This window comes from Lutra lutra, chromosome 11 (genome assembly GCF_902655055.1).
Source record: "Lutra lutra chromosome 11, mLutLut1.2, whole genome shotgun sequence".
Lineage (NCBI taxonomy): Eukaryota > Metazoa > Chordata > Mammalia > Carnivora > Mustelidae > Lutra > Lutra lutra.
The window spans coordinates 32,013,203-32,040,804 of NC_062288.1; the positions used below are offsets into that span (position 1 = coordinate 32,013,203).

At 34.4% G+C, this 27,602-nt stretch overlaps 1 protein-coding gene across 7 annotated transcripts in view; it reads left to right on the forward strand.

Annotated features, from left to right (window-relative positions):
* Positions 1-27,602, forward strand: part of RUNDC3B (RUN domain containing 3B) — a 143,762-nt gene that overhangs the window by 88,051 nt on the left and 28,109 nt on the right. For all 7 annotated transcript variants that reach the window (XM_047694681.1, XM_047694679.1, XM_047694682.1 and 4 more), the window contains 2 exons: positions 13,926-14,094; positions 15,008-15,165. In XM_047694681.1, the coding sequence (XP_047550637.1) occupies positions 13,926-14,094; positions 15,008-15,165 (327 nt within the window). The remainder of the gene's footprint in view (positions 1-13,925; positions 14,095-15,007; positions 15,166-27,602) is intronic.

Here is a 27,602-nt window from a genome sequence, read left to right on the forward strand (position 1 = left end):
GTTTGTTCCAGCACTCTAAAAAATGCCAATGGCATTTTGATCGGGATGGTGTTAAAGTATAGATTGTTCTGAGCAGCATACACATTTTAACAATGTTTATTCTTGCAGTCCATGAGCATGGAATGTTTTCCCATCTTTTTGGGTCTTCCTCAGTTTCATTCATGAGTGACCAGTAGTTCCTAGAGTATAGATCCTTTACCTCTTTGGTTAGGTTTATTCCAAGGTATCTTATGGTTTTTAGTGCTATTGTAAATAGAATCAATTCTCTAATTTCCTTTTCTACAGTTTCATTGTTAGTGTAACTAAAAAGCAACTGATTTCTGTGTAAAACTGCTTTTATTTCAGTATCAGAAATCATTAAAAAATAAAAACTTCATTTACATCTTTAGTGTTTATGTAAATACACTTTTTACATAATTATAATTGCAGCATTAAGTATAGTTTTTAGAAAACAGCTTGTATTTCTGTTGCTATAGTCATTATAATGATAACTTTAATAGCTCTTTTATAGTCCATTGAGAGTTCAAAACTGAAATCCATCATTCAGATTGTTCTCCATTTTCTCTCCATTATAAAGGAAAGAATAATGAACATTTTGTGCAAATCAATTTTCTTTTTGTTTCCACTGTGAATTTATAGTTACTTAGGCAAAGACAATGAAATTTTTTACGGCCCTTGAAGTGTGTCTATATAAAAGAGTTGTACCAATTTATCCTACTACCAGGATTTTATGAGAGTTAAGAATTTCCTACAATCTCATCAGCATTGAAAATTAATCAGATGAAATCTATAGATTTTTTTGAAAGTCTACTTGTAGAATTGGCTTCCTAAATAGAATGATCATCTTTATATACTTTAAAAATGTTATGGTAAGGCCAGAGCTGTAAGGGAAACAGAGAGTAATAATGTATATGTGTAATATATGTACACACACACTCATACACACACACACATACACACACACTGAAGATGCATTTATTAAGGACCTAATGTAGGAAAGAAACTTTCCTAACTACCAGAGATACATAGATTTCAAGAATGTAGATGCTTCATGAAATTCTGAAAAAGAGTATAGTCCTTGTCCCCAGGATAATCATCTAGTGAGAGAAGTCACTATTGGAGAGAGAGGACTGTGACGATACTCAGGTAGTGAGGGAGAAGTAACACAGTATTATGGTACCAAGATTTCTAACTTGAATAAATGGATCACTTGGGAAAAGGAATAATTCTAGTACATTCAATCTAAAAAAAATTTACAGCAAGAATTTTTGAACAGGCATAAAATTATACTCTTTGGGACATAATAGATTATAGAACATTCTATGAGGATAAAAATAGTTCAAAAATAATACTTGTAAAAAGAATAGTGATGATACTTATTGAATGCTTTCTGTATATCAGGCATTGTTCAAAGTGCTTTCCTTCTGTTAACCTATTTAATCCTCAAAAGCCAGTGACATAGGCACTACTAAATTTTATAAATGAAAAAACTGAAATACAGGGAGGTTAAATAACTTGTCCATAGTCATACACACAGGTCTTGAATTAAAGAACAAGATGGCAGCTGGACATTAGGGGTTTGGCCATTAACATGTAGGTAGAAAGGCTATTTTTAATGATTTAGGAAGTGACTTAAAAATATAAAGATAAATGCAAATACTAATTTTTCTCTCCTACTCACATAAGAGACTGTAGTAATTATTACAACACTTTACAACAATGAAACCTTCTCAACTGGTCCCCTCAGAATTTGATGATATATGAATATATATGGATTTTATGATATATGCTCTGTGTCTCTAACTTGCTTAACCACCTTTTGTGTGAATTTGTATGCAACTTCCTCTTTCTCTGATGCACTAATCCCAACATGTATGTATCACTTTCTCTCCTTTATATACTGAGGGATTTCTACTATCTTAAAAAAGAATAATAAAATGAGAAGGGAAATACCAGTTTAACCTAGTCATAAGCATGTTTGCATTACTGACCATGGGAGATCTTCTTTTCAGAAAGATTTAAACTATTCTGATTGTAATAAAGAAATAATATTTTACTTTTTTTTAAAGATTTTATTTATTTGACAGAGAGAGAGCACAAGCACAAGCAGGGGGAGTGGCAGGCAGAGGGAGAGGGAGAAGCAGGCTCCCCGCTGAGCAGAGTGCCAGACGTGGGGCTCAATCCCACGTCTGGGATCCCATGTCTGGGATCATGACTTGAGCTGAAGACAGATGCTTAACCGACTGAGCCATCCAGGTGCCCCAAGAACCAGTATTTTAAACATTCGTTTGCTTCCATGAAATATACCTGTATTAAACATATTTTAAAAAGCTCTATTGGTTTCTAATTTTAAGAAACCGTAGAAGTCTATCTTTAACAAAATTACTGCTTTTAATTCATTTGGAAAGTAATACATATTAATTATAAAAAATTAGAAAATAAAGACAGGTGGATAGAAGAAAGTTTAAGTCACTCATAATCTTGCCTTTAAGAAACACCTCTTAAGGGGGTGCCTGGGTGGCTCAGTGGGTTAAGCCTCTGCCTTCGGCTTGGGTTATGATCTCAGGGTCCTGGGATCAAGCCCCATATCAGGATCTCTGCTCAGAGGGGAGCCTGCTTCCCCCTTTCTCTCTCTGCCTGCCTCTCTGCCTACTTGTGATCTCTCTCTCTCTCTGTGTGTCAAATAAATAAATAAAATCTTTAAAGAAAGAAAGAAAGAAAGAAAGACCTCTTAGGAAGTTGAGAAGCAACGTGGGGGACTTGTGGGGGTAAGAAAAGAATAAATAAACAAGATGGGATTGGGAGAGAGACAAAACAAAAGAGACTCTTAATCTCACAAAACAAACTGAAGGTGGCGGGGGGAGGAGTTAGGGAGAGGAGAGTCGGGTTATGGACATTGGGGAAGGTATGTGCTATGGTGAGTGCAGTGAAGTGTGTAAACCTGATGATTCACAGACCTGTATCCTTGGGGCTAATACATTATATGTTAATAAAAAAAAATTAAAAAATTTTAAAAAAAGAAACAGCTCTTAGAAGCATTAACATTTTGATGGGTAGCTTTCCAGCTTTTTCTATGCATAGATATATTTTTTCTTTAATTAAATGGAATTATGATGTACATGTAATACTCTATAATGAACATTTTTGCATGTAATTATCCTTTCACAGTCTCATTTCCCTGAATGAATATAATTTAATTATCTCTATAATGTGTTTACCCAATTACTGTTGGACCTTTAGGATGCACTTGGTTGTTCACTGTCACATACGCTATTGCAATTAATAACCTTGTAACTACATCTTTTCAAACACACCATGAGTACTTAAACTGCTGGAAGTAAAATTTCTTGGATAAAGTATATATATTATTAAAGCTTTTGAGATATGCTATCAAATTGCCCTACAGAGAGGCCATACTAGTTTAGTTTCTATAGGCAATAGTGAAATTGCCTGCTTCCCCTCTTGCCAACTAAGTATTAAAAGTGTGAGGGGCGCCTGGGTGGCTCAGTTGGTTAACAGACTGCCTTTGACCCAGGTATGATCTTGGAGTCCCAGAATCAAGTCCCACATCAGCTCTCTGCTCAGCAGGGACTCTGCTTCTCCCTCCCCGCTCCTCTCTCTCATGCTCTTTCTCTCTCTCTTTTTCTTTCTCTCAAATAAATAAATGAAATCTTTAAAAAAATTAAGTATTAAAAGTGTGGCCAGTTCTGTAAGTAAAAAATTATATCCTATTGTTTTTTTCCTTTTGTTGTTTTAATTTGCATGTATCTGATTTTGGTGCCACTGAGCTTTTAAAAATGCTTATTAGCCATTAGTCTTTTTAAATGGAATGTTATATTTTGAAGTTAAATATATGAAATATGTTAATAGAAACATATTAAAATATATTTCATATTTAAAACTGATTTTTAGTTTTAGGTTGTGTACCAGTGAGAAAACTCAATTTTTCTGAGCTACATCTTGATATAATTTTAAACATCTTCAAACATTTTTTCCTTGAATGTATTTTAGGTATAAAAAGGTCCAGTAGCTAATTATTATTAGTCTCTTATGATACCTTCATTTTTTGGCTTTTAAATATAATGTCATTCCTATAGCATTCCTATAGCTAATAGCATTCCTATAGCTAAGTCTTTTCTTTGTATTTAAACTTGATTGTGTCCTTAATGAGGCAAATTTCTACAAACAAAACTGCTGATTTAAAGAGACTGTGAAGTTCCATATGCTGTCAAATTGTCCTTCTTAGACATTCTGTCCTATACATTCTGCCTTTTACCCACTCCCTGTAGGGATAAAACAATCATTTTGCTATGGAAGACCAGCCCTTTGACCTGTGTACGACATCCTATCCTCTCTCTTTTGTTAAGGTCTTCACTCCCAACAGTTGTCCTCTTCCATTAATTTTCCCTCTTTTGTAGATCTTCCCACAGATCGCCGCATACAGTCATGTTGTTATTTTCCCTGTGTTAAAAACAAACAAACAAACAGAGAAACTTTCCCCATAGTCACTTCAAGCTACTTTTCAGTCACCTCTCCTTTATTATAAAACTGTCCCCAGCTTTTTTTTTTTTTTTTTTTTTTTTGCCTCCATTCTCCCTTGCACTGTTCAAACTGAGCTTTAATATTTACCCGTGGAGGGGTGCCTGGGTGGCTCAGTGGGTTAAAGCCTCTGCCTTCAGCTCAGTCATGATCCCAGGGTCCTGGGATCGAGCCCCGCATCAGGCTCTCTGCTCAGCAGGGAGCCTGCTTCCCTTCCTCTCTCTCTCTGCCTGCCTCTCTGCCTACTTGTGATCTCTGTCTGCCAAATAAATAAATAAAATCTTTAAAAAAAAAAATTACCCGTGGAAGTTCTCTTGTTGAAGTCAGCAGTGATGTTTCATTGCTAAATCCAGTGGTTAATCATTTCCTCATCTGTCTCCACCTCCTAGCAGTTTAATAAACATGATTGCTCTCTTCAGCACTTCTCTGGTTTCCCTCCTGTGGGCTCCTTCTTACTCCCAGTCCCAGTTCCTCCTCATCTCCCCAACCTCTAAATGTTAGACTGTTTCAGAGATCATTCCCAGATCATGTTTTCTATGTGTAGTCACTCTGTTAAGTAGTATCCAGTTTCATGGCTCTAAATATTATCTTTATGCTACTCTTTACCAAATTTATACTTCTACCTGGAACACTCCCCTAAAGTCTAGACTCCTACGTCTAGCTGCCAACTCACCATCTTCACTTGGATTTGTGATAAGCGCCTCGGATGAACATGTACAAGATTGAACTCCTAATTTCTTTCCTCCCAAGTGTTCTTCCTTTAGCCTTTTCCATTCCAAGAATAATCGATCTGTCATTCTGGCACCTTGTGCTCAAAACTTTGATATCATCATTGAATTTTCCCTGCCATAATCCACATAGGATCCATCAGCAAACCCTTTGGCACCATCACTACTACCTCCTTAAATTCTATTAGGATCCATTATTTCTTCTTTGTTTATCTTTGTTAAAAATAAATGCTTAATTACTAGAAGTAAAGGAATAAAGAAGGTGATTATAGTTCTTACTCTCTTTTCAACAATTATAAATAATAAAGCATTAGATTTTTGATAAAGGAAACTATTTTTCCTTTTATATCACTGATATTTCTTTCATTGCCTCCATAAAAATTTTTAAAAGATTTTGTTCTTTAAAATATAGGAATGTTAAAATATATATATATATATAGGAATGTTTCGGGGCGCCTGGGTGGCTCATTGGGTTGAGCCGCTGCCTTCGGCTCAGGTCATGATCTCGGGGTCCTGGGATTGAGCCCCGCATCGGGCTCTCTGCTCAGTGGGGAGCCTGCTTCCTCCTCTCTCTCTGCCTGCTTGTGATCTCTCTGTCAAATAAATAAATAAAATCTTTAAAACTTACATATCTATAGGAAAGTTTCTGAAATTCTTTTTTTTTTCTGATATTAAGCTTTTTTTTAAAAAACATTTTATTTTATTTTTTCCGTGTTCCAAGATTCATTGTTTATGCACCACACCTGGTACTCCATGCAATTATTAAGTATGATTTTTCCACCAAAATGTGCATAATTTCCATGTCTTTTAGAATAAGAGATACTTTCATGAGTATCAACTTTTCATTGTGCACAGAATAAAAGACTTAACAAAACATATAGACCATTTGTGACCTGGCATCAGTACACCTTCTTAGCTATATTATTTGTCTACCATCCATTTAGCTTTTTAAGACAGCTATAGGATTATTGGTCATCAAAATGTTGAGAGACAATGTAATATTGTTTTAAAACTTTATAATGTAAAAAAGAAAGTTTTTCTCAGTTTCTCTTACTAAAGCGACCTTGAACAAACCACTAATCTCTTATTCTTACTATCTTCCCTTGTTGGATGAATCTGTTAAATAGTAGAGCAATAATTAATGGGGATATCATCAGGATTAATGAGATAATGTTTATGAAGTGTCTATATAGTTCCTTGGAGTCATTGTAGAGAACTATTCATTTTCTTTCTTTCCCTTACAAGGAACTCATTATCAGTCTTCCCTTTCTACTCTTAGAAGTTTTTAAAAAATTACTAATTTAATGTCATTGGTACTCATATACTCATTCTGATTTTCTACTATTGATTTAGTTTTGGTAAATTATATTTTATTAAAATTTAAAAATATATATATCATGATGTTCAGAGAGTTCTTTAAATCTTTTTTTCATTCTAGGTATGTTACCTTTTGCTTTTTGTGTTCATAGATCTTTTTTTCCTTGATTTTTAAAATCATTTTTGCCAAAGATTTGTCAATTTTATAGTTTTTTCCAGTTTTTTTTTTAAAGAATTTATTTGAGAGATAAAGAGTGAATGAGAGAGACAGCATGAGCAGGGTAGAAGGGCAGAGGGAGAAGAAGCAGCAACATCCATCTTATCATATAGACACAAAAATAAAAGAAAATGGAAAAAAATTTCTCCTTATGATGAAAACTCCGGGATTTTTTTCTCTTAACTTTTCTATATTCATACAGCATTGTTAGCTCTAGTCATCATGTTGTATATTACATCCTTAGTACTTATTTATCTTATAACTGGAAGTTTGGACCTTTTGACCACCTTGTTCCAGTTCCCCTTCCCTTTCTCCATTTCCTCTTTCCCTCTGCCCTCTGTCTTTGGTAATCTCAAATCTGATCTCTTTTTCTACTAGTTTTATTGGGAGGGGGTGTATTTTAAGTTCTACATATGAATGAAATCATATAGTTGTCTTTCTCTGATATTATTTCACTTATTAGTACAATGTCTTTAAGTTCCATCCATGTTGTTGCAAATGGCGGGATTTCATATTCTGTTATATACATATACCCCATCTTTCTCTATCCATTCATCCACTGATGGACCCTTCAATTGTTTCCATTCTCATCTGTCATACATGGTGTCACTTGTAGGGTACAGATATCTTTTCAAGGTAATGTTTTGTTTTCTTTGGATATATTCCCAGAAGTGGAATTTCTGGACCATACAGTAGTTCTATTTTTAAGTTTTGGAGGAAACTCTATACTGTTTTCCATAGTCACTGTATCAAATTTACAATCCCACCAACAATGCACAAGGGCTCCCTTTTCTCCACATCCACACTAACATTAGTTATATTTTTCTTTTTGATGATAGCCATCCTAATGTGTGTGAGATGGTATCTTATTGTGGTTTTGATAATTCATTTCCCTAATGACCAATGATGTTGACCATATTTTCATGTACCTGTGAGCTTTTCACCTATCTTCTGTGGAGAAATGTCTGTTCAGGTCTTTAGTCCATTTGTAATGGATTATTTGTCTTTTTGCTGTTGAGTTTCTACCTTGATATTGACTCCTTATTGTTTATGATTTGCAAATATTGTCTCCCAGACAGTAGGTTGCCTTTTCATTTTGTGGTGGTTTCTTTCACTATGCAGAAGCCTTTCAGTCTGATGTAGGCCTGCTTGTTATTTTTGCTTTTGCTTTTATTTACCTTTGTTTTTGGCCTCAAATCCAAAATGTTGTCTGAATTGATACCAGGGAGATTACTTTCTGTTTTCTTCTAGGAGTTTTACAGTTTCACGTTTTTTTTTTTTTTTTTTAAAGATTTTATTTATTTGACACAGAGAGAGATCTCAAGTAGGCAGAGCAGCAGGCAGAGAGAGAGAGGGGGAAGCAGGCTCCCTGCTGAGCAGAGAGCCGGATGTGGGGCTCGATCCCAGGACCCTGAGACCGTGACCTGAGCCGAAGGCAGAGGCTTAACCCACTGAGCCACCCAGGTGCCCCTACAGTTTCAGGTTTTACATTCAAGTCTTTAATCTATTTTATTGAGTCAATTTTTGTGTATGGTATAAATAGGAATCCAGCTTTATTTTTTCACATGAGGTTGATCAGTTTTTTCAGCTCCACTTATTAACGGTACTATTCTTTAATAGTTTTATATTTTTGGCTCCTTTGTCATAAATTAATTGACCAAATATGCGTGGGTTCATTTCTGGACTCCATTTGGTTCCATTGATTTGTGTGTCTGCATTTATGCCATTATCATTCTGTTATGATAACTGTTGATTTGTAGTGTATTTTGAAATCAATAAGTTCAATGCCCCCCACTCTGTTCTTTCTCAAGATTGCTTTGGCTGTTTAGTGGATGTGGTTCTGAACAGATTTTATGATCATTCTATGTCTATGAAAAATGCCATTGAATTTTGATAGGTATTGAATTGAATCTTAGGTTGCTTTGGGCAGTATGGTCATTTTAACAATATGAAATTTTTTTCAGTTCATGAGCAGAGAATGTCTTGTTTATTTGTGCCTTTCTCAGTTTCTTTTATCACTGTCTTATAGTTTTCAGTGTAGAAATATTTTACCTCCTTTTTTACTTCTGAGATATGTTATTCTTTTTGATGTAATTATAAATGGGATTGTTTTCTTAATTTTTCTTTCTGATAGTTTGTCATCAGTGTGTAGAAACACAGCTTATTTTGTATATTGGTTTTGTACTCTACATCTTCACTAAACTCATTTATTCTAACAGTTTATTGTTGGTGTCTTTAAGGTCTTCTATATATAATATCATATCATCTGCAAACAGTTTTACTTCTTCCTTTCCAATTCAAATGCCTTTTTTTTTTTTAAAGATTTTATTTATTTATTTGACAGAGAGAGATCACAAGCAGGCAGAGAGGCAGGCAGAGAGAGAGGAGGAAGCAGGCTCCCTGCTGAGCAGAGAGCCCGATGTGGGGCTCGATCCCAGGACCCTGAGATCATGACCTGAGCCGAAGGCAGCGGCTTAACCCACTGAGCCACCCAGGCGCCCCTCAAATGCCTTTTATTTATTTTTCTTGCCTAATTGTTCTGGCTAGGATTTCCAATTATGCTAAATAATAGTGGTGACAGTAGGTATCCTTGTCTTCTTCCTGATCTTAGAGGAAAGGCTTTCAGCTTTTTACTATAAAATTTTGATATTAGCTGTGGCTGGTCAGATATGGCCTTAGTATGTTGAAATATGTTCTCTCTATACCCATTTTATAGAGAATTTTTATGATTTTTTTTCTTCCTCATTATTTAAATTTGCTTCTTCTCTTAAAAGTATATAAGGCTAACTTTGGAGAACAGTGTGGAGATTCCTCAAGAAATTAAAAATAGAGCTTCCCTATGACCCTGCAATTGCACTACTGGGTATTTACCCCAAAGATACAGATGTAGTGAAAAGAAGGGCCATCTGTACCCCAGTGTTTATAGCAGCAATGGCCACGGTCGTCAAACTGTGGAAAGAACCAAGATGCCCTTCAACGGACAAATGGATAAGGAAGATGTGGTCCTTATACACTATGGAATATTATGCCTCCCTCAGAAAAGATGAATACCCAACTTCTGTAGCAACATGGATGGGACTGGAAGAGATTATGCTGAGTGAAATAAGTCAAGCAGAGAGAGTCAATTATCATATGGTTTCAATTATTTGTGGAGCATAACAAATAACATGGAGGACATGGGGAGATGGAGAGAAGGGAGTTGAGGGAAATTGGAAGGGGAGGTGAACCATGAGAGACTATGGATTCTGAAAAACAACCTGAGGGTTTTGAAGGGGCGGAGGGTGGGAGGTTGGGGGAACCAGGTGGTGGGTATTAGGGAGGGCACATATTGCATGGAGCACTGGGTGTGGTGCAAAAACAATGAATACTGTTACGCTGAAAAGAAATTTAAAAAAAAATTTTTTTTTAAGTATATAAGGCTACAGATATCCCTTAAAGTGCTACTTTAGTTGTATCTTATAAGTTTGATAAGTTGTTTTTTATTTTAGTTGTTTTAACTAAAATTTTCCAATTTTTTGACCAAAGAACATTTGAAATACAAATTTTAATTTTCAGACATTTTCAGGGCTTTTGTTGGAGTTGTGATGGGCAATATGGTCCACATAAAATTTGTTTCTTGAAATTTGTTTAAAAATGGCCTAGAATTGGTCAGTATTCTAATGATTGGGTCCTATATTCATTAGATTATGCTTATTAATGGCTGTTCTGATATGTATATCCATTCTTATAAGGATTCTTTCCTTATATCCTTATATCTTTTCCTCATATCCTTTGTAATAAGCTTCATCTCTTTGAGTTGATGAATTAAATTCTTTCATTGATATATCTGATTTTTCAGATGTACCTTGAATTTTTGCTTTCTGGTTTTTGAATCTAACTTAAAAGATGCATCTAAGTTTTGAATTCTTAGATTTTCCAGAAATAATGAATTTTTTTGTCAGTATGTAATAGCTGTAAATACACAGTAATTTTTTTTCCTTAAAGCCCATTTTGTCTGATGTAAATAGAGTCCCACCATTTTCTTTAGGTTAGCATTTTTTAGTATATTTTTATTTTTTTAACCATATTTCATCTAACCTACATGACTTCCATTGTAAATGCATCTCAGTTTAGAGACATTAATACGTGAGAAAATATTTTGACAGCAGGTGAGATGTCATCAGTTGTGAGCTGTATCCTGATTTCAGATATGTTAATATATAAAAAATGTACAACAGGAATTTATGAAATAGAGTGCTTTTCAGTCTTTTTGTGTCCTTGTTTTTTTAAGTATATCTTTTTGAAGTAGTACTTAACTGGAATTTTTTATTTCCAATGTAGTTAACATACAGTGTTATGTTAGTTTCAGGTGTACAGTATAGTGATTCAGCAGCTCCATATATTACTCAGTGCTCATCAAGATATCTTTAACTGGAATTTAGAAAATCTAGTCTAAAAGGCTTTATCTTCTTTTTTTAATTTAAATTCAGTTTAGTTAACATATAATGTATTATTAGTTTCAAGGGTAAAATTTAGTGATTCATCAGTTGCATGTAACACCCAGTGCTCATTAAACTGGGGTTATTAGGACATTTACTGATACATTTGGATTGATATCTACCATTGTATTCTTTGCCTTAATTTTTTTTAAGATTTATTTACTTATTTTAGAGAAAGAGTATGGGGTTAGGGACAGAAGAAGAGGGAAGGAGAGAATCTTGAGTAGACTTCCTGCTGAGTGTGTAGCCCATTGTGGGGCTTGATCCCATGACCAGGAGATCATGACCTGAGCCTAAAGCAACAGTCAGATACTTAACTGACTGAGCCACTAGGCGCCCCATACTCTTTGCTTTCTATTCTACATTTTTTTCATTTCTTTTTCTACCCTTTTTCTATTTCTCCTTTCTGTATTGATTTTTCTTCTCCTCCTATTGTATTTCTCTACTAGTTTACAAGTCACATACTATACTTTTCTTCTTGTATTGGTACTCCATTAATTTTAATATGCATACTTAAAAGTTAACAAAGTCTAAAGTTAATATCTTTACTACCTATCTATATAAATGAGGACTTTGCATTGTTGTCACCTTAGTCATTTCATTCTTGACATGTGCTATTACTGTCTAGAATTCTCTCATTGATGTATTTAAAATTCCACAAAGCAGGCATCACTGTTACTGTTTCATGCTCTCAATATTTGTTTAGGCTTACCCAGAAGCTTAAAAATTTTCTTTGCTCACTGTTTTTTCTTGGATCATTTCCTTTTTCTTGGAGTATGATCATTAATTCTTTTAGGAGAATTTCTTGGTACAGCTCTCAGGTTTTAGTTTTCTCAGTATGTGCACTTATACTGCCCTCTTTCTGGGAAGATAATATTGCTGGATACATTAGTCTAGCATAGCAGTTGTTTTTTTCTTACCATTTTGAAATAATAATTGTAATTTCTTCTTTTTTATTAACTCCCTCTCCCAACTGTATCTGCCTGTTATTTTACCCATTTAATTTCTAATGTCAAATATAACTTTTTTAGAAGTTTTTTGGTCTGTTTTTCAGAGCTGGAGATTTATCATCAGCCACTGCTTTATTTTCTCTAGTCCACTAAAAGCCATGGCTGTGACAGGCAACTATCTTTTGGTATGTTTTTTTTTAGTGGTTTGTTTCCTAGATCCTGGCTGAGCATGTCTCATTGGAGGTAGGACTTTTCCTTATGCAGAGGTCTCTTGTTCATATTTGCAATATATTTGGTCCCTGGACTCCAGAGCCCAGCAGGTATAAACACACACTTCAGAAAATGAAATATGTATCTTTCTTTGATGCTTATGATATTTTCACCGTTAGATCTCTGTAAACCTATGAAATTATGATTTCTGAACTGGATTTGCTTTGAGCCATATTTTTTTATGTGCTCTCTCTTTCTTTAGTTTTAATTTCAATTGTTCTGTTTTCATACGTATCTTGTAGACAACTTATTGTTGGTCCTTATCTTTTTTTTTTTTATGTTTATTTATTTAGTTTGGAAAAGAAGAGAGAGAAGCTCAAGAAGACTCTACACTGATCACAGAGCTCAGTGCAGAGCTTGACCCCATGACACATGAGATCATGACCTGAGCCAAAATCACGAGTTGGGCGTTTAACCAAGAGAGCCACCCAGGCACTCCGGTCCTTATTTGTCTTAATTAAACTTAAACATTTGGCTCTTGCTGTAAGGTTTACCCATTAAAGATTTTTATAACTTACTTTGTATTAGGGATTATTCTGCCATCTTATTTTTTGTTTTGAATTTACTATTTATTGTATTTTCTTATTTGTGTCTCCATTTGACAGGTCAGAGGGTTTTTTTTTAATATTTTGAAGATTATACAGAATATTTATATGGTATTTTTTCTTATGTTAATATCATTGCTTATATTTTTAAATGTGTTTTTCCCTGTTTTTCTTTAGTATAATACCTCTTCTTTCTTCTAAACCAGATATCCATTTTAGTGCACTTCTTCATTTAGTTTCTTCTTTTTTTTAACCTTATTCTGTCCTCCTCTACCAAATGGATGTCATTAGGAATTTCAGATATGGATTGTAGAGTGTTTCCTCTGCTTTACCTCTGCTTCTCCTTCCTTCAATGGAAAATGCTTGGGAGTGACCAGTTTTTCTGAATCTCTTATTATCTCCTCTTTGCTAAAGTTGAACTGACCTTGAACACTGCCCTATTATACCTCACTGACATTAGGCTGGTTGTGCTGTTTGTCTGCACAGCAGTGGATACTGGACAGGCAGTCATCTACTTGAGACAGTGAAAAAACTCATCTAAAAAGTTCTTTCCAACACATCTAGGTTTTTGTGGTTTTCTTCTCTGGAAATCTTTTCTTCTCAGAATATTCTCACAGTTCTTATGTTAATTCTTTAGGTTTACAAACTTCAGGTCAACTTCTATAGCATCTTGAGGCTTAACTCCTTGAGAGGAAGTTAGCAGTCTATACTAGATTGTCATTTTTTTCAGAAAGCTAAAGTCTTTATAATATCATTAATATAATTGTATATGGAGTGCTAAATATTTTGGAGTTGGCTCACTGGTAACTTACAAAATAGAGAAGTATTTCTTAATGGAATGAAACATATTAACTTTAGTTTTAAAATTTTAATATTCCCAGTTCTGACAGCATCAGCAGTGACGAGGAAGAGCTGAGGACTTTGGGAAGCAGTGGTAGTGAAAGCAGCACTCCAGAGAATGTCGGGCCTCCTTTCATCATGGATGAGAATAGTTGGTTCAACAAGTGTAAGAGAGTTAAACAAAAGTATCAGCTAACCCTGGAACAGAAGGTATTTATCAGTTGCCAAAAGTCATTGATTTGATTCTCATTTTTGCCTTTGGACTGTCATTTCCAAAAGATCTTTTAACTGAATATAAGTGTTGACCCATTGCTACTTCCTTTCTGTACTTGAATTGTCCTTGTCTTGATGAAAAATCATGCAGAGATTTAAAAGAGGCTTTTGTTTGTTCGATTTTTTCTAATTTTATGTTTTAATATAAAAATTAGCCATTTAGGGGCACCTGGTTGTGTCGGTTGGTTAAGCATCCGACTCTTGATTTCAGCTCAGGTCACGATCTCAGAATTGTGGAATTGAGCCCCATGTTGGTCTCCACGCTGGGCATGGATCCTCTTAATTCCTCTCTCTCCCTGTCTCTCTCTGCCCCTCCCACCCTCTAAAAAATTATAAGTTAAATTTTAAAAATAAGCCATTTATTCTTCTCTATGTCTTTTCATTTATATGTTTGAGATTTTAACGTTTATTAGGAGGGTAAATATAAAGCAGACAAATATGAAAAGAAGAATTCTATAATAATATCATTCAAGATAGACCTTAAGGCAAAAGCAATATTAAGGCTAAAGAAAGACATTGCCCTTGAGAAAAAAGAAACAGTTCACCAAGAATGTGAACATGGTGGAGATGAATAGAATGGGTGAAGGTGGTCAAAATGTATAAATTTCCAGTTTACCCACTGCAGGCAAACATCTTATGAACTTCAGGGAAGGGCTTTAAAGGATGGAGAACATATGTTAAATTTTTGTATTCAATTAAAATGATTATTTTTTTATTATTTCATCATTAATACTTAGAGATTATTTCATTGAAATATGGAAAGAATAGCATTTAACCTACTCAGTATTGATCTTCAAGATATACATTAGGATTTTGTGGTAGCTTTATCTTGTTGGTACTGTATTTTCAGGGTTATCTTGAAGAACTCTTACGACTTCGAGAGAACCAGCTGTCTGAGTCTGTATCCCAGAATAAAATACTACTTCAAAGGATTGAAGATTCTGATCTGGCTCATAAATTGGAAAAGGAACAATTAGAATATATAATTGTGGAGCTTCAAGATCAGCTGTAAGTGAGATCCTTTTGGGAAAATATTGGCAGTATGTAAACATAAGAAAATGTCATGTTTTGACATAGGATTCAAACTCTGAGAAGTCTAATTGTCTGCTATTAAGTTCTTTTTCCCTTACTCTTTTTAAAAAGTTTACTCTTCCTTTTTTGTGTCATAAAAGTAATTTATGTTCATGGCAGAAGTATTACAAAATACAGGAAGAAAATAAAAACTGTCCTCAGGTGTGTGCTACCCAGAGTTAACTCCTATAATTTGATGTGTATTCTTTCAAATGCATATACATAATTTTAAATTATCTATTTAGTTATTGATGGACTGTTTAATTAGCTGATTCAAAAGATGGGATATAAAACCAGTACCACTCAAAGTACAATAATTGTGCAGTGTTTGTTCCCATGTGTGCCAGAGTATTACTAAGCACAGTTTAGTATAGCTTTTTTCCATAACAGTAGTTTTTCGGCTTTTTGGTTTTGGGTTTTGTTTTTTTCCTGAAGAAAGGTATGTATTGGTATAAGCTCCTTAATTTGTCACTATTCAAAGCACTTGTACTAATCATACCATTTCATCAAACTTGATTTTATCAAATAATTGTTTATGGTGAAAATCTTCTCGCATTAATATTTATTTAATCTGAAAAGATTATTTTAAAAGTTTTTATTTTGAAATAAGTTCAAAATTTCAGAGAAGTTGCAAGGATAGTACGAAGAATAAGCCCTTTCTTAGATTTACCAAATTTCAGCACTTGGCCACATTTGCTCATAATTCTCTCCCTCTTGCATACATCACAACTCTTTATCACATAATACTTCAGTTGTGTCTTTCCTGAGAACCAAGATATTCTCTTATATAACCATAGATCATCTATCAAATTCAGAAATTTAAATCAGTGTGGTACTTTCATCTTATCCATAACTCATTCCAGTTTCATCAGTTGTCCAAATAATATCTCTTACTGCAGCTTTGGTTTTTCTGGTACAGGACCCAGTCCAGAATCATGTTTTGCATTTGGTTATTCATTTCTTTAGTCTCATTTCTTCAGTCACATTTAACTTAGAACAGTTTCTCAAGTCTTTGTCTTGTATGAAATTGATATTTCTGAAGAATATAAGCTAGTGATTTTATAGAATGTCCTTCAATTTGAGTTGGTTTGCTTTTTTCTCATGATTAGAATGAGTTTATCCATTTGTGGTTGGAATATAAGTGGAGTGTCTGTAAGTGTTGGGGATATCATATCCAGAGGTCCATGGAATCTGTTGGTCTTTTTTACTAATATTAATTTTAATCATTTGTTTAATGTGTTTTTCTCTTGGTATAGTTACTGTGTTTCCTTTTGTAATTATCATATAATTTCCAGGGAGATCCTTTGAGACCTAGTAAACATGAAAGATGATTTTTTTAAGTAAAAATCTTCTATTAACTAACATAAAACTTCAGTGTTTTCTAGGAATTTGTGTCTTGGCAAAAAGAATTATGTTCACATATTATTTTTTTCTAATATTTTACTGAGAGTTTGTTCTGTGGAGTATCACTCATTGAGAGGCATATTAATACCTTCCATAACTCTTTGCTTCTGTAAGCAGAGAGAAAAATATCCAGAACTGAACAATGGAGATTTCTAGTTATTTCTTTACAGCTAGAAGAGTTGAAGATAATTTAATTTTTCCTTTGCAATTGATACTGATAGTTTGTCTCAATGTTTTTAACTTAAAAATAATTGTGAAATCAGTTTTTATTTTATCAAAAAGATACTTTCATTTGAAAATTAAAATGTGTCACATTTACTGTACTTTTGATAATGTAAAGGAAAAGACTCAAACTTTTTAGTTTGAAAAAAGAATCTGAGTTATAGTTTTATTACACTTATATGGTAGAAAAGTATCATTGATACTTACAATTTTTTAATGCCTTTAAGGATATTTTAACTAAATATTACCAGAGCAAAAAATAAATACTGAAAGTCACCAATCAGAATTAGGCTATTTTCTTGAGTTTAGGGTCAAAGATGTACTTTCACATAACATGGCTATACTCTTAGCCAGGTAAATTGGTATCTTACAAGGTTCCTTTGTACAAAAACCACTTACAAGGATACTAAACAGAAGAGTAAGATACCTTCCTCTGAGAATCTTCTCAATTCACTACATTAACTGAATCATCTGTAAGATACAGAATAAATACTGTAGACATATTTGTGGCTTTGGTAGAAAGTGGACATTTTTTCCTTCTTTTCTTGCTGAAATTTTTTGTCAACACTTAGGAAGGCCTGCAATGAAATGTGAGCACTGGAATTCTCTTTGTTAATTCTAAGAAGACTGTAGTGGTCCTGAGAAGATTAAAATTTTGAACGTGTAAAGGAAAAAAAAGGTCAGGAGAGGAGTATTAAATGGATTACGAAGCATGTAATATTTGCTTTCACATTATGTTAATCATCTTTTCCTGGTTGATTTAAATCCTTTGTCACTTGGCTTATTCTTTTTATATATTTCTCAATGCTTAGATGTATTTTTGAGTAACTGTTAAAGTATGCTTTGTCTTTGAATACTCCTAAAATGTGAACATCCGGTAGTTTTGGGTAGAGTACAGGTGAGCATGGTGCACTAGAGGAGCATTCTAAAGCTTTCTTACAGATATGGACTGTGTTCAGACACTGGCTTTGTATTTGCCTATTATTATGAGCTCAGTCTTTAATAATATCTTAGAGCCTCTGTCTCTTTATTTGTAAACTGGAAATAAAACTTACCTTATAGATTACTATGAATATTAAATGCTATCGTGTAAAATACAGTTAGAACAAAGGAAAGATTCAAAGATTATTCCTCTCTTTTGGTCTATAAAAACCTTAAAATATCCTTATTAAATACATGTGGATAAATGGTAAATTTAAAATATTTTACTTTATTATGTCCAAATGCTACAGATCAAACAAATGAATTTAGACTTTGATTTTATTATCCCCAAGTTTCAAAATATTTGTTTTTCAGAACCACTTTCCAAATGGCATGTGGATTAATATTTATAATTAAGGTATAGATTTGCGTATATTGGGAGGAAGATATACATGACTACTTACTACTTTACTGGTACCACTTTTAACTGTAATTCTTTTCTTCATCGATTACTGATGGAATACTAATTGGATTATTTTGGATTATTAGTCTTTGACTAAGGTGTATTTGGGTGATTAAATTTATGTTGGTGGAATTTTAAAGTGTCAAAAAATTTTAAATCTCCAAATAATGATTAGGAATAATGCCATTATTTCATTGAGAAATACAGCATCACTCTAGGTTCTTATTTTCATAGTTTTATTGAAATCTGTGGCATATTTTTATTTTATTTAGGTAAGTTTTAATTCAATTTTGCTTGCATGTTAAACTTCATCCAATAAAATAAATACAAGCAAGCTTAATGTATTAGTTACACTTTGAATCAGCATATGGAAGGTCTTTCATAGGATTATGAAATGTATTGTTTATGGTCTTATAAAAACTTATTGTCATATTATTTATGCTATCTGGTGGGAAACCTTTTCATTTTTTAGTTTAGTTTTATTCAGTAAACATTTATTTAAATGTATAATTCTGTGCTTGAGAGTGCCAAGAATACAAAAAATAAGAAGGATATAGTCTGTCTTCACAAAGAGCTTATAAGTTAAAGAAGTGGACAGATGGACATCATTGGTCACATTGTTAATTGAAGAGAACCATACATGGAAGGAAAGGTTTGTGCTCGTCCACAGGCTTAGATCTATGTAAAATGCTAATTTCAAATCTCAGGACTAGAGAGGCTCAGAATAGTGAGTAAAATCTAAATACCTTTGTCATGATTAATACCATTAAAATTTATAAAAAGGAGTTTTTGCTGTTTGGTTGATGCAGTTTTTCTATTTATGGTGTGAAAAGCTATAGGAATAGTATTGTCCTATAAGGATCCCTCATGAAGGAACTGAAGAGTCTAGCTAACAGAAGTAAAGAACCACGCATTGTTAAAACTAGGGCATTGTTATAGTCGAACAGCCATGTTTGTGTAGTTCCTTGTAGGTAGTGATGGTGTGATCTGTCAGCCTGCAAACCAGAAGTCAGTGATGCTGTAGCATCCTGCTTCACAAGGTTTAGAGCGAGTGGCATAGATCCTAACAAGAGTGCAGTGATGTCATCCTGGCCCAGTTAATAGTGGACAATTATGGTAGTTCCTGATCGTGTATATTTTTGGCAGGTAACAATTATTACTAAGAGTTAACATCATGTTAATACATATTGCATACTCTGTTATCCATGTAAACACAAAAAAATAAAGAAGATGCATCTGGAAGAGAAAAAAGCCAGATACCAGATAGTTAGTGTTAGGGTCCGTAATCAAAGGAGCGAGACTGATACAAAGCGAAGGTCAAGCAAAGCTTTATTTCGAGCCAAGCATCGAGAATCAAACTGACCGGTGAGAGCCGTCTCTTGCAAAGAGGCGACCCCTCCCAGCCTCACAAACTAACTTTTATAGAGGTAGTTTAGCCAGGCTATACACAGGTGGCCAATGAGATTGCAATACACAGAGAAAACTGCACAGTCATGCTAAGTCTGCCACACACAGAAAACAAAACAAAACAAAAAAAACACTGCTAGGTAACACATGGGTGGCCAATTGAGTTTCAATTCACCCTAGTGGATATATGCGCGCCCCACTGATTGGATGTCTTCATCGGGCCTGCCCCACCCTTGTATCTAGGCTTTGCAAGTAAGTTCCTCTGGGAGGGGCAGGGTCAATCTAAGTTTACTGCATAAACACAAAATGACTCCCTCTGGCCAACCAGGCCCTTACAGTTAGGTCAAACTACGCTGTATTGTACTTTCTTGAGTGATAATGGGAAATTACATATTACACCAAGAAATTACAGATTTGATATGGGTGTTATTTCATTGCCTTTAGTTATGATGTTTGATTAAAACTGCTGGCATATTCTTCAGTAGAGCAGATGTCAGTGTATTTGGGCAAAGGCCCTACCAACAGTTGGAACTACAAGACAGTGTTTCACAGAGAAGTGACTCAGACTAGAAAAGAGGCTCAATTTTGGCATCCTTATTTAGTAAATGTTTTACACTGAGTACATAAAGAAAGGAAGCCTCCTTAAAGTACAATTTGTAAATAACACACATATTATTAATACATAAATACCATTGTTTTGTTCACTTATTTCCACCCTTAGCATGTAGTTGACCTTTATAAAAGATAAAATTAGCATTTAAATTCTAATGCTATTATGTTTTAAACTTTTTATTAAAGAATTTTCAAGTGTATACAAAAAAGAGATTCGTATAATAAAGCCCTGATTACAATCACCTAGATTGAACAGTTAGTTGCCAAGCGTTTGTCACATTTGTTTTAACTCTTTTCATTTTCCTTTTCTTTTTTTGCTGAACTATTTTGAAGCAAATCCTGTTCTTTCTTTCCTACATACTTCTTTGCTTATCTCTAAGAAAGTGGACATTTTCTCACATAATCTTATAATCATACTTGGTAAAATTAGGGACATTCTTTTTATCATTTAAGGGCTCATCTGTAACAAATTTCCCTAATTGTCTAAAAAAAAAAGGCCCAACCTTTTTGTAGTTGCATTTTTGAATTAAGAATCAAAGTCATACATGACATATAATTATGTCTCTGAAGACTTTAGTTTTCCCCATTCGTACTTGTCCTGTTGTTATCTGTTTGCAGACTTTTCCTATAGAATGTCCAGCGTTAGTTCTTTGAGGTTTCTTTCTTTGTTCTTCTCTGCCGGTGCTGTCTAGGACGTTAGCCATTTTGTGCATGTGGCTGGTGAGCACTTGAAATGTGAGTTGTGTGAACTGAAATGTGCTGTAAGTGTAACATCCACATCAGACAGCATGAAATAAAGAATTTAAAATATCTCATTAAGAACTGTTTTTATTGGCTACATATTGAAATGGTAATGTTTTAGATATATTGGGCTGAATAAGTACATTATTAAAATTCATTCTTTTTACTGTGGCTACTAGAAAATTTTAAATTATATATGCCACTCTTCTTATATTTCCCTTGGACAGCACTGGTTTGTATCCTCTTTATTCACAGGGGACTGGCTGCTTTAGTGTCTTCGGGGAGCAGATTCTTGGTGCCCTCCCTAGACCTGCTAAATGGGAATCTGTTGTTAACAAGATCCTCAGGGATTTAACTGACACATTAAAGTTTGAGAATCACTGTTCTGTGCTGTATATCCTGTAAAGTATATCCTCTTAACTCTGGATTAGTGGTTTTTCCACTCTGGTTGGGTATTAGAAGCACTCAGGGAGCTTCTTAAAAATATTTTTTGCGAAAAATAAGGATGCCTGACTGAGCTCACCTTGAGGGACATTAATTTAATTGGTCAAATCTGGGGCTCAGGAAAGTATAAAAGGCTGCTTACATGTTCTGATGTGTAGTCAGGGTTGAGAACCAGTGTCCTAAGAGGCTGGTTAAATAGGAGTTTAACTTTTAGTATTTTGTAGGTGGTCCTGTCCACATCATAACCAAGCACTCTGGTTGTCCCTCTTCTAAAGACTCTAACGTTGAACAGTGGATTCAGGTGGTGACAACACTGTTTTTCCTTTGTAAAAGTTTTTATCAGCCTTCATCTAATAGCTTGAACCAAGAATGAGCACGAACATTACCTGGAGCTGTTGATTAAGTGGGATTTGTAAAATGGTGATTCCTAATTCTTTTCCCTCCATGCACATTGGCTAAAATCTGTACACAAGGCCTTTTCCTCACCAGTTAGGACTATAGTATATTATAGGCTAGTATTGGTTGTTGTAGGATATTATATTAGTCCTCACAGGATACTGTTAATTTTCAGAAGAAGATGCTAATGCCCTCCTTGGTTACCAATGAGATGAAGATTTTGTTCTTTGTTTTGCTTTCTTTTATTTTTGAGAGTATGCGCTTGCTATATAATCACTTCTATAGTGTGAACTAACTCATACAGGATTCACAAATAAGGGGAGGATGTCAGCAAAGCAAAAAAATCCCCTTGAGCCATAGCTGATTTCTTTAGGGGTTAATGTTCCTCAGTAAGAAGCACCAACAGAATGCAGAATACACCAACACGGGCAAATACTGCAAAGCACCAACAGGTGGCATTCTCTTGCCGTATGCATTATTCTTCGGTCGTGCGTTCCTCTGCTGCAGGTCAACTTCACCTTGAGGAAGCTCTTTTTGTAGTATACCTCAGTTTTGTGCATTTTGTCTTTGCCTTCATGGTAAGCCTCGATGTCAGCAGCCTCAACCCTTCCCTCCAGTCTTTTCTGTCACATGGCTTTTACTTTGTTGTTGTTGTTAAAGTTATAAAATTATTGTAATATTTCTTTACTTAATATGAATTTAACCAATATTCTAAATTTGATTTGGAATTTTATTAATATTGTGACTTTTTCTTAGTGTTCTAGTTAGAAAGTTGAATAGGTTTTGAATTGTTAGCTCCTATATCTATTCTCCCCATAAGGCCAATTACTTGCAGTGTGATATTGCAGAACACTATCTTTTATTTTCATGATGATTATAGTTTAAGATTTTTTCGGTATGCCATGTCGCAAATGGCACTGGAGTATATCCTAAGAATTACAGATATAGATATAGATACATAGATACATATATAAATGCTAAGTGGAAAACAAAGCAAAGGTTTGTTGCAGTGGTGGTAGGAATTTTGCTACTCACTCTCAGGACTGAATTCATAACAATGGGCTTCAAATGTGCTGCCTTACCAAATTAAAAATTGCTTTGTATCACTCATCTTTTGGATTGCTCAGGAATACTTCGAATCACAGATATTAAATCCTAAGTGCCAGGGGTCATATGCCTTATATATCCAGCTGCCAAAAGTATATCCTCATGGGCATCAGCATAGCCTCTGAGGTAAGTGAGAAAGAAGCAAAGTGAGGGAAAGAGGATAACACTCAAGTTTGGAGACACAGGCCAAAGGACTGAACAAATGAACAAAATAATAGACTTGAATTGACTAAGGTCCACTATCAGAATAGAGATTATGGAATTCTAGATCTTTTGTAAAACTTGTAAGTAGCAGCAAACTTGAGCCTAATCTCTGAAAGGAAAAAGACCAAACTGTGGAAATCTTATTTCTCTCTCTCTCTCTCTGTTCTTTTTTTTTTTTTTTTAATAATGAATGTTATATTCAGGTCTGAAAAAAACACAGAACCTCATTTTTAAATCCAGTTTCTCTGTATTTACAAGGAATCTTAGGAATTTGAGAACAGAACTGGAAGGAATCAGGAACACTAACTTTTAAGGATTAAGTGGAAGAAGGTACCTCCACTGAGACCAAGAAGGAACAGCCAGATACATAAGGAGTTTTATTATTATTTTGTAAGAGAAAAATAGTTTATATTAGATTCACTTAGGAAGCATTAAAAAGTAGCATTGCTTGGACCCCACCATCATAGAATCTCATTTCATTGATCTGAGATGAGACTAGGTATTGGAATTTTTTAAATGCTTCCCCAGTTATTTGAATATATAGTCAGGGTAGAGAACTACTAGACTAGAAGTTTGTTGTGATGTTTAGCAAAGCACAATGATATTTATTATGGTCTTAACAGAATTAAATTGCTTCCCTAGACATGAAAGCTACCTAAATGTTTTATTATTTTAAACAAGAAAGATGCATTGGTATTTAATTTCTAATAGCTTTTTTAATTAAAATTCAATGAGCCAACATATAGTACATCATTAATTTCAGATACAGAGATTAGATATTCACCACTAATATATAACACCAAGTGTTCATCATGTGCCTTCCTTAATGTCCATCACCCAGTTACTCCATCCCCCCACCCATCTCCCCTCCAGCAACCTTGAGTTTCTTTCTGATAGTTAAGAGACTCTCATGGTTTTTCTCCCTCTCTGATTTCTTCCCGTTCAGTTTTCCCTCCCTTCCCCTATGGTTCTCTGCACTGTTTCTTATATTCCACATATGAGTGAAGCCATATGATAATTGTCTTTCTCTGATTGAATATTTTTGCTCAGCATAATACCCTCCCATTCCATAGACATCAATGTAAATGGTAAGATTTCATCCTTTTGATGGCTGAATAATATTCCATTGTCTGTTTTTGTATATGTGTATGCACACACACACACACACACACACCCCATATCTTTGTCTATTCATCTGTCGATGGACATCTGGGCTCTTTCCACTTTTGGCTATTGTGTACATGGCTGCTATAAACACTGGGGTATAGGTATAGGTATAGGTAGTGTAATTGCTGGGTCATAGGGTAGCTCTACTTTTAACTTCTTGAGGAACCTCTATAGTGTTTTCCAGAGTGGCTGCATCAAACTCAACACCCAAAAACCATGTAATCCAGTCTAGAAAAGGGCAGAAGACATGAACAGACATTTCTCCAAAGAAGACATACAGATGTCCAACAGACACATGAAAAAATGCTCAACATCACTTGGCATCAGGGAAATAAAAATCTAATAGTTTTTTTTTAAAGATTGTATTTATTTATTTAACATAGAGAAAGAGAGCGAGCACAGGCAGGGGGAACAGCAGATGGAGGGAGAGGGAGAAGCAGGCTTCCCACTGAGCAAGGAACCTGATGTTGGGCTCAATCCCAGGACCCTGGGATCATGACCTGAGCCAAGGCAGATGCTTAACTGACTGAGCCACCCAGGTGCCCTTCTAACAGTTTTAAAGTATAGTATATTCTGTATTTTCTGTCTCCCCCTGAGGATATTATTTTTCAAAGTTCCTTTTCTTTAAGATTCTGTATTGTCCTTTGGATTTAAAAAAAGAGTAGGCCATAGCTTATTTTGATAATGATAAAATTTGCTGACTTATAGTTCAATATTTGTTTATTCTGCTGACATTTATTGAGCCCTTCTATCCTATGTACTTGGCTTGGTGCTAAGAATATAGAAATAAATATGGTTTAGTTCCTATCCTCATAGTGCTTACAGAGGCCACAGTCATAGAAACAATAAGAACAATAAGATGTCAAAATGCTATGATAGAGTTATGTATGGGATGCAGTGGGAAACAAAGGATTTCATTGTAAAGGAGAATGAACTGGGAAGGGTTTAAGATGGTTATACTAGATGCTTATACTAATTCATTAAAGTGTTTTTGACATTTGATAGACTACTATGGGAAAAGATGGGCCTCCCAGGCAGAGAAGACAACAAAAGCAAATTGATTAAAGATTAAAGAGTCCAGCAAATGTAGGGAGCGGCATGGTGGCTCCTTGTTACTCAAACATAGAGGGTAAGCATGTATGTATGTGGGGCCAGATGAGAAGAGACTTTATATGCCATGCTAAGGAGCTCTGTGGAGTTACCCATATTATATCAGATCAGATTTCCATTTTAGAAAGATAAACCTTTGAAATAATATTTTCTAATGTATAAACACTTATTGAGTATCTACATTCTCATAGGAACTGTGCTAGATACTGAGAATTTAAATGTGAATAAGGGGGCACCTGAGTGGCACAGTTGGTTGAGCATCTGACTCTTGGTTTCAGCTCGGGTCATAATCTCAGGGTCGTGGGATCAAGCCCATGTGTGGGACTCCATGTTCAGTATGGAGTCTCTTGGGATTCTCTCTTCCTCTCTCTCTCTGCCTCCCACTCATGCAGTCCCCCATCTCTCTCTCTAAAAATAAATAAATAAACCTTTTTTTTTTAAAGTAAAACATAAATCTGAATAAGGTAACTTTGAGGATATCAACGTTGACTGATAATCTAAATGGTGTGATATGTGTATAGAGATACATATGTATAGGTATAGTAATAAAGGTATGTGCATTTTATGTAAGTAGGAATAGTGGTCCAGGTAAGACATCACTAAAATGTTGATGTTTGAATAGAGCTTTTCAGAAGCTCTTTAGATCACCAGGTGAGAGGAAAAAGAGGAAGGTTATTCTGGGTAAAGAGAAGAGCATATATGGAAATATGGATACAAAACATATGAGGCAGATTAGTATGATAAAATATTAACTGAAGTGTTAGAAGCAAATAGGTTTTTTGGAAACAATGAAGTATCTTTTACTGGAACTATACATTTTACCTGAGATGGGTCTCTACTAAAAATTAAAATGCTGAAAGAGCAAAGAAAAAAAAAGACAAACCAAAAAACAGACTCTTAACTATAGAGAACAAGCTGATGGTCACCAAAGGGGAGGTGGGTGAGGGGATGGATGAAATAGATGATGGGGATAACAATCCTAATTCAGTTTTGGGAGGTTATATGTTTCTAGGAATTTATCCATTTATTCTAGGTTGCTCAATTTTTGGCATATAATTTTTCATAGTATTCTCTTATAGTTGCTTGTGTTTCTGTGATTTGGTTGTTATTTCTCCTCCTCTTTCATTTCCGATTTTTTTATTTGAGCCTTCTCTTTCTTTTTCTTTTGATGTATGTGGGTAAAGGTTTATTATTTGTGTTGGTATTTTCAAAGAACCAGCTCTTGGTTTCATTAAGTTGTTCTATTGTTTTTTATTTCTGTTCTAATCTTTATTATTTCCTTCCTTCTCCTGGTTTGGGGTTTTGTTTATTTTTTCTTTTTTAGCTTCTTTAGGTATAAGTTTAGGTTGTTCATTTAAGATTTATCTTGCTCCTTTAGGTAGTTCTGTATTGCTATAAATGTCCCTCTTACAACAGCTATATCTGTATCTCAAAGATTTTGGAACATTGTATTTTTATTTGTCTCCATGTATTTTTTTATTTTCTCTTTGATTTCTTAGTTGGCCTTTTCATTGTTTAGTAGCATGTTATTTAACTTTCATATATTTAAGTTCTTTACAGATTTTTTTCTTGTGGATTTCTAGTTTCATAGTGCTGTGGTCGGAAAAGATGTGTGGTGTGACTTCATTTTTTTTTTTTTTTTTATTTGTTGAGTCTTGTTTTTTGGTCTAAAATGTGATCTATTCTGGAGAATGTTCCACGTGCACTTGAAAAGAATGTGTATTCTGCTTTTTTAGGATGGAATGTTCTGAATATATCTGTTAGATCCATCTGGTCCAATGTGCCATTCAGAGCCACTGTTTTCTGGTTGATTTTCTTTTTGGATTATCTATCCGTCGATGTAAGTGGGATGTTAAAGTTCCCTAGTATTACGATATTGCTATCAGTTACATCTTTTATGTTTGTTATTAGCTGCTTTATGTATTTGGGTGTTCCCATGCTGTGTGCATAAGTATTTACAATTGTTACATCTTTTTGCTGGATTTTTCCCTTTATGATTATGTAGTGTCTTTTTTTTTTTTTTTGTCTCTTGTTACAGTCTTTGTTTTAAAGTCCAATTAAAAAAAATTTTTTTTAAAATTTAACCTCTGTCCTCACCATGGGGCTTGAACTCACAACTCCCAAGAGCTGCATGCTCTACAGACTGAACCAGCCTGAGTACTTGTCTGTTTTGTCC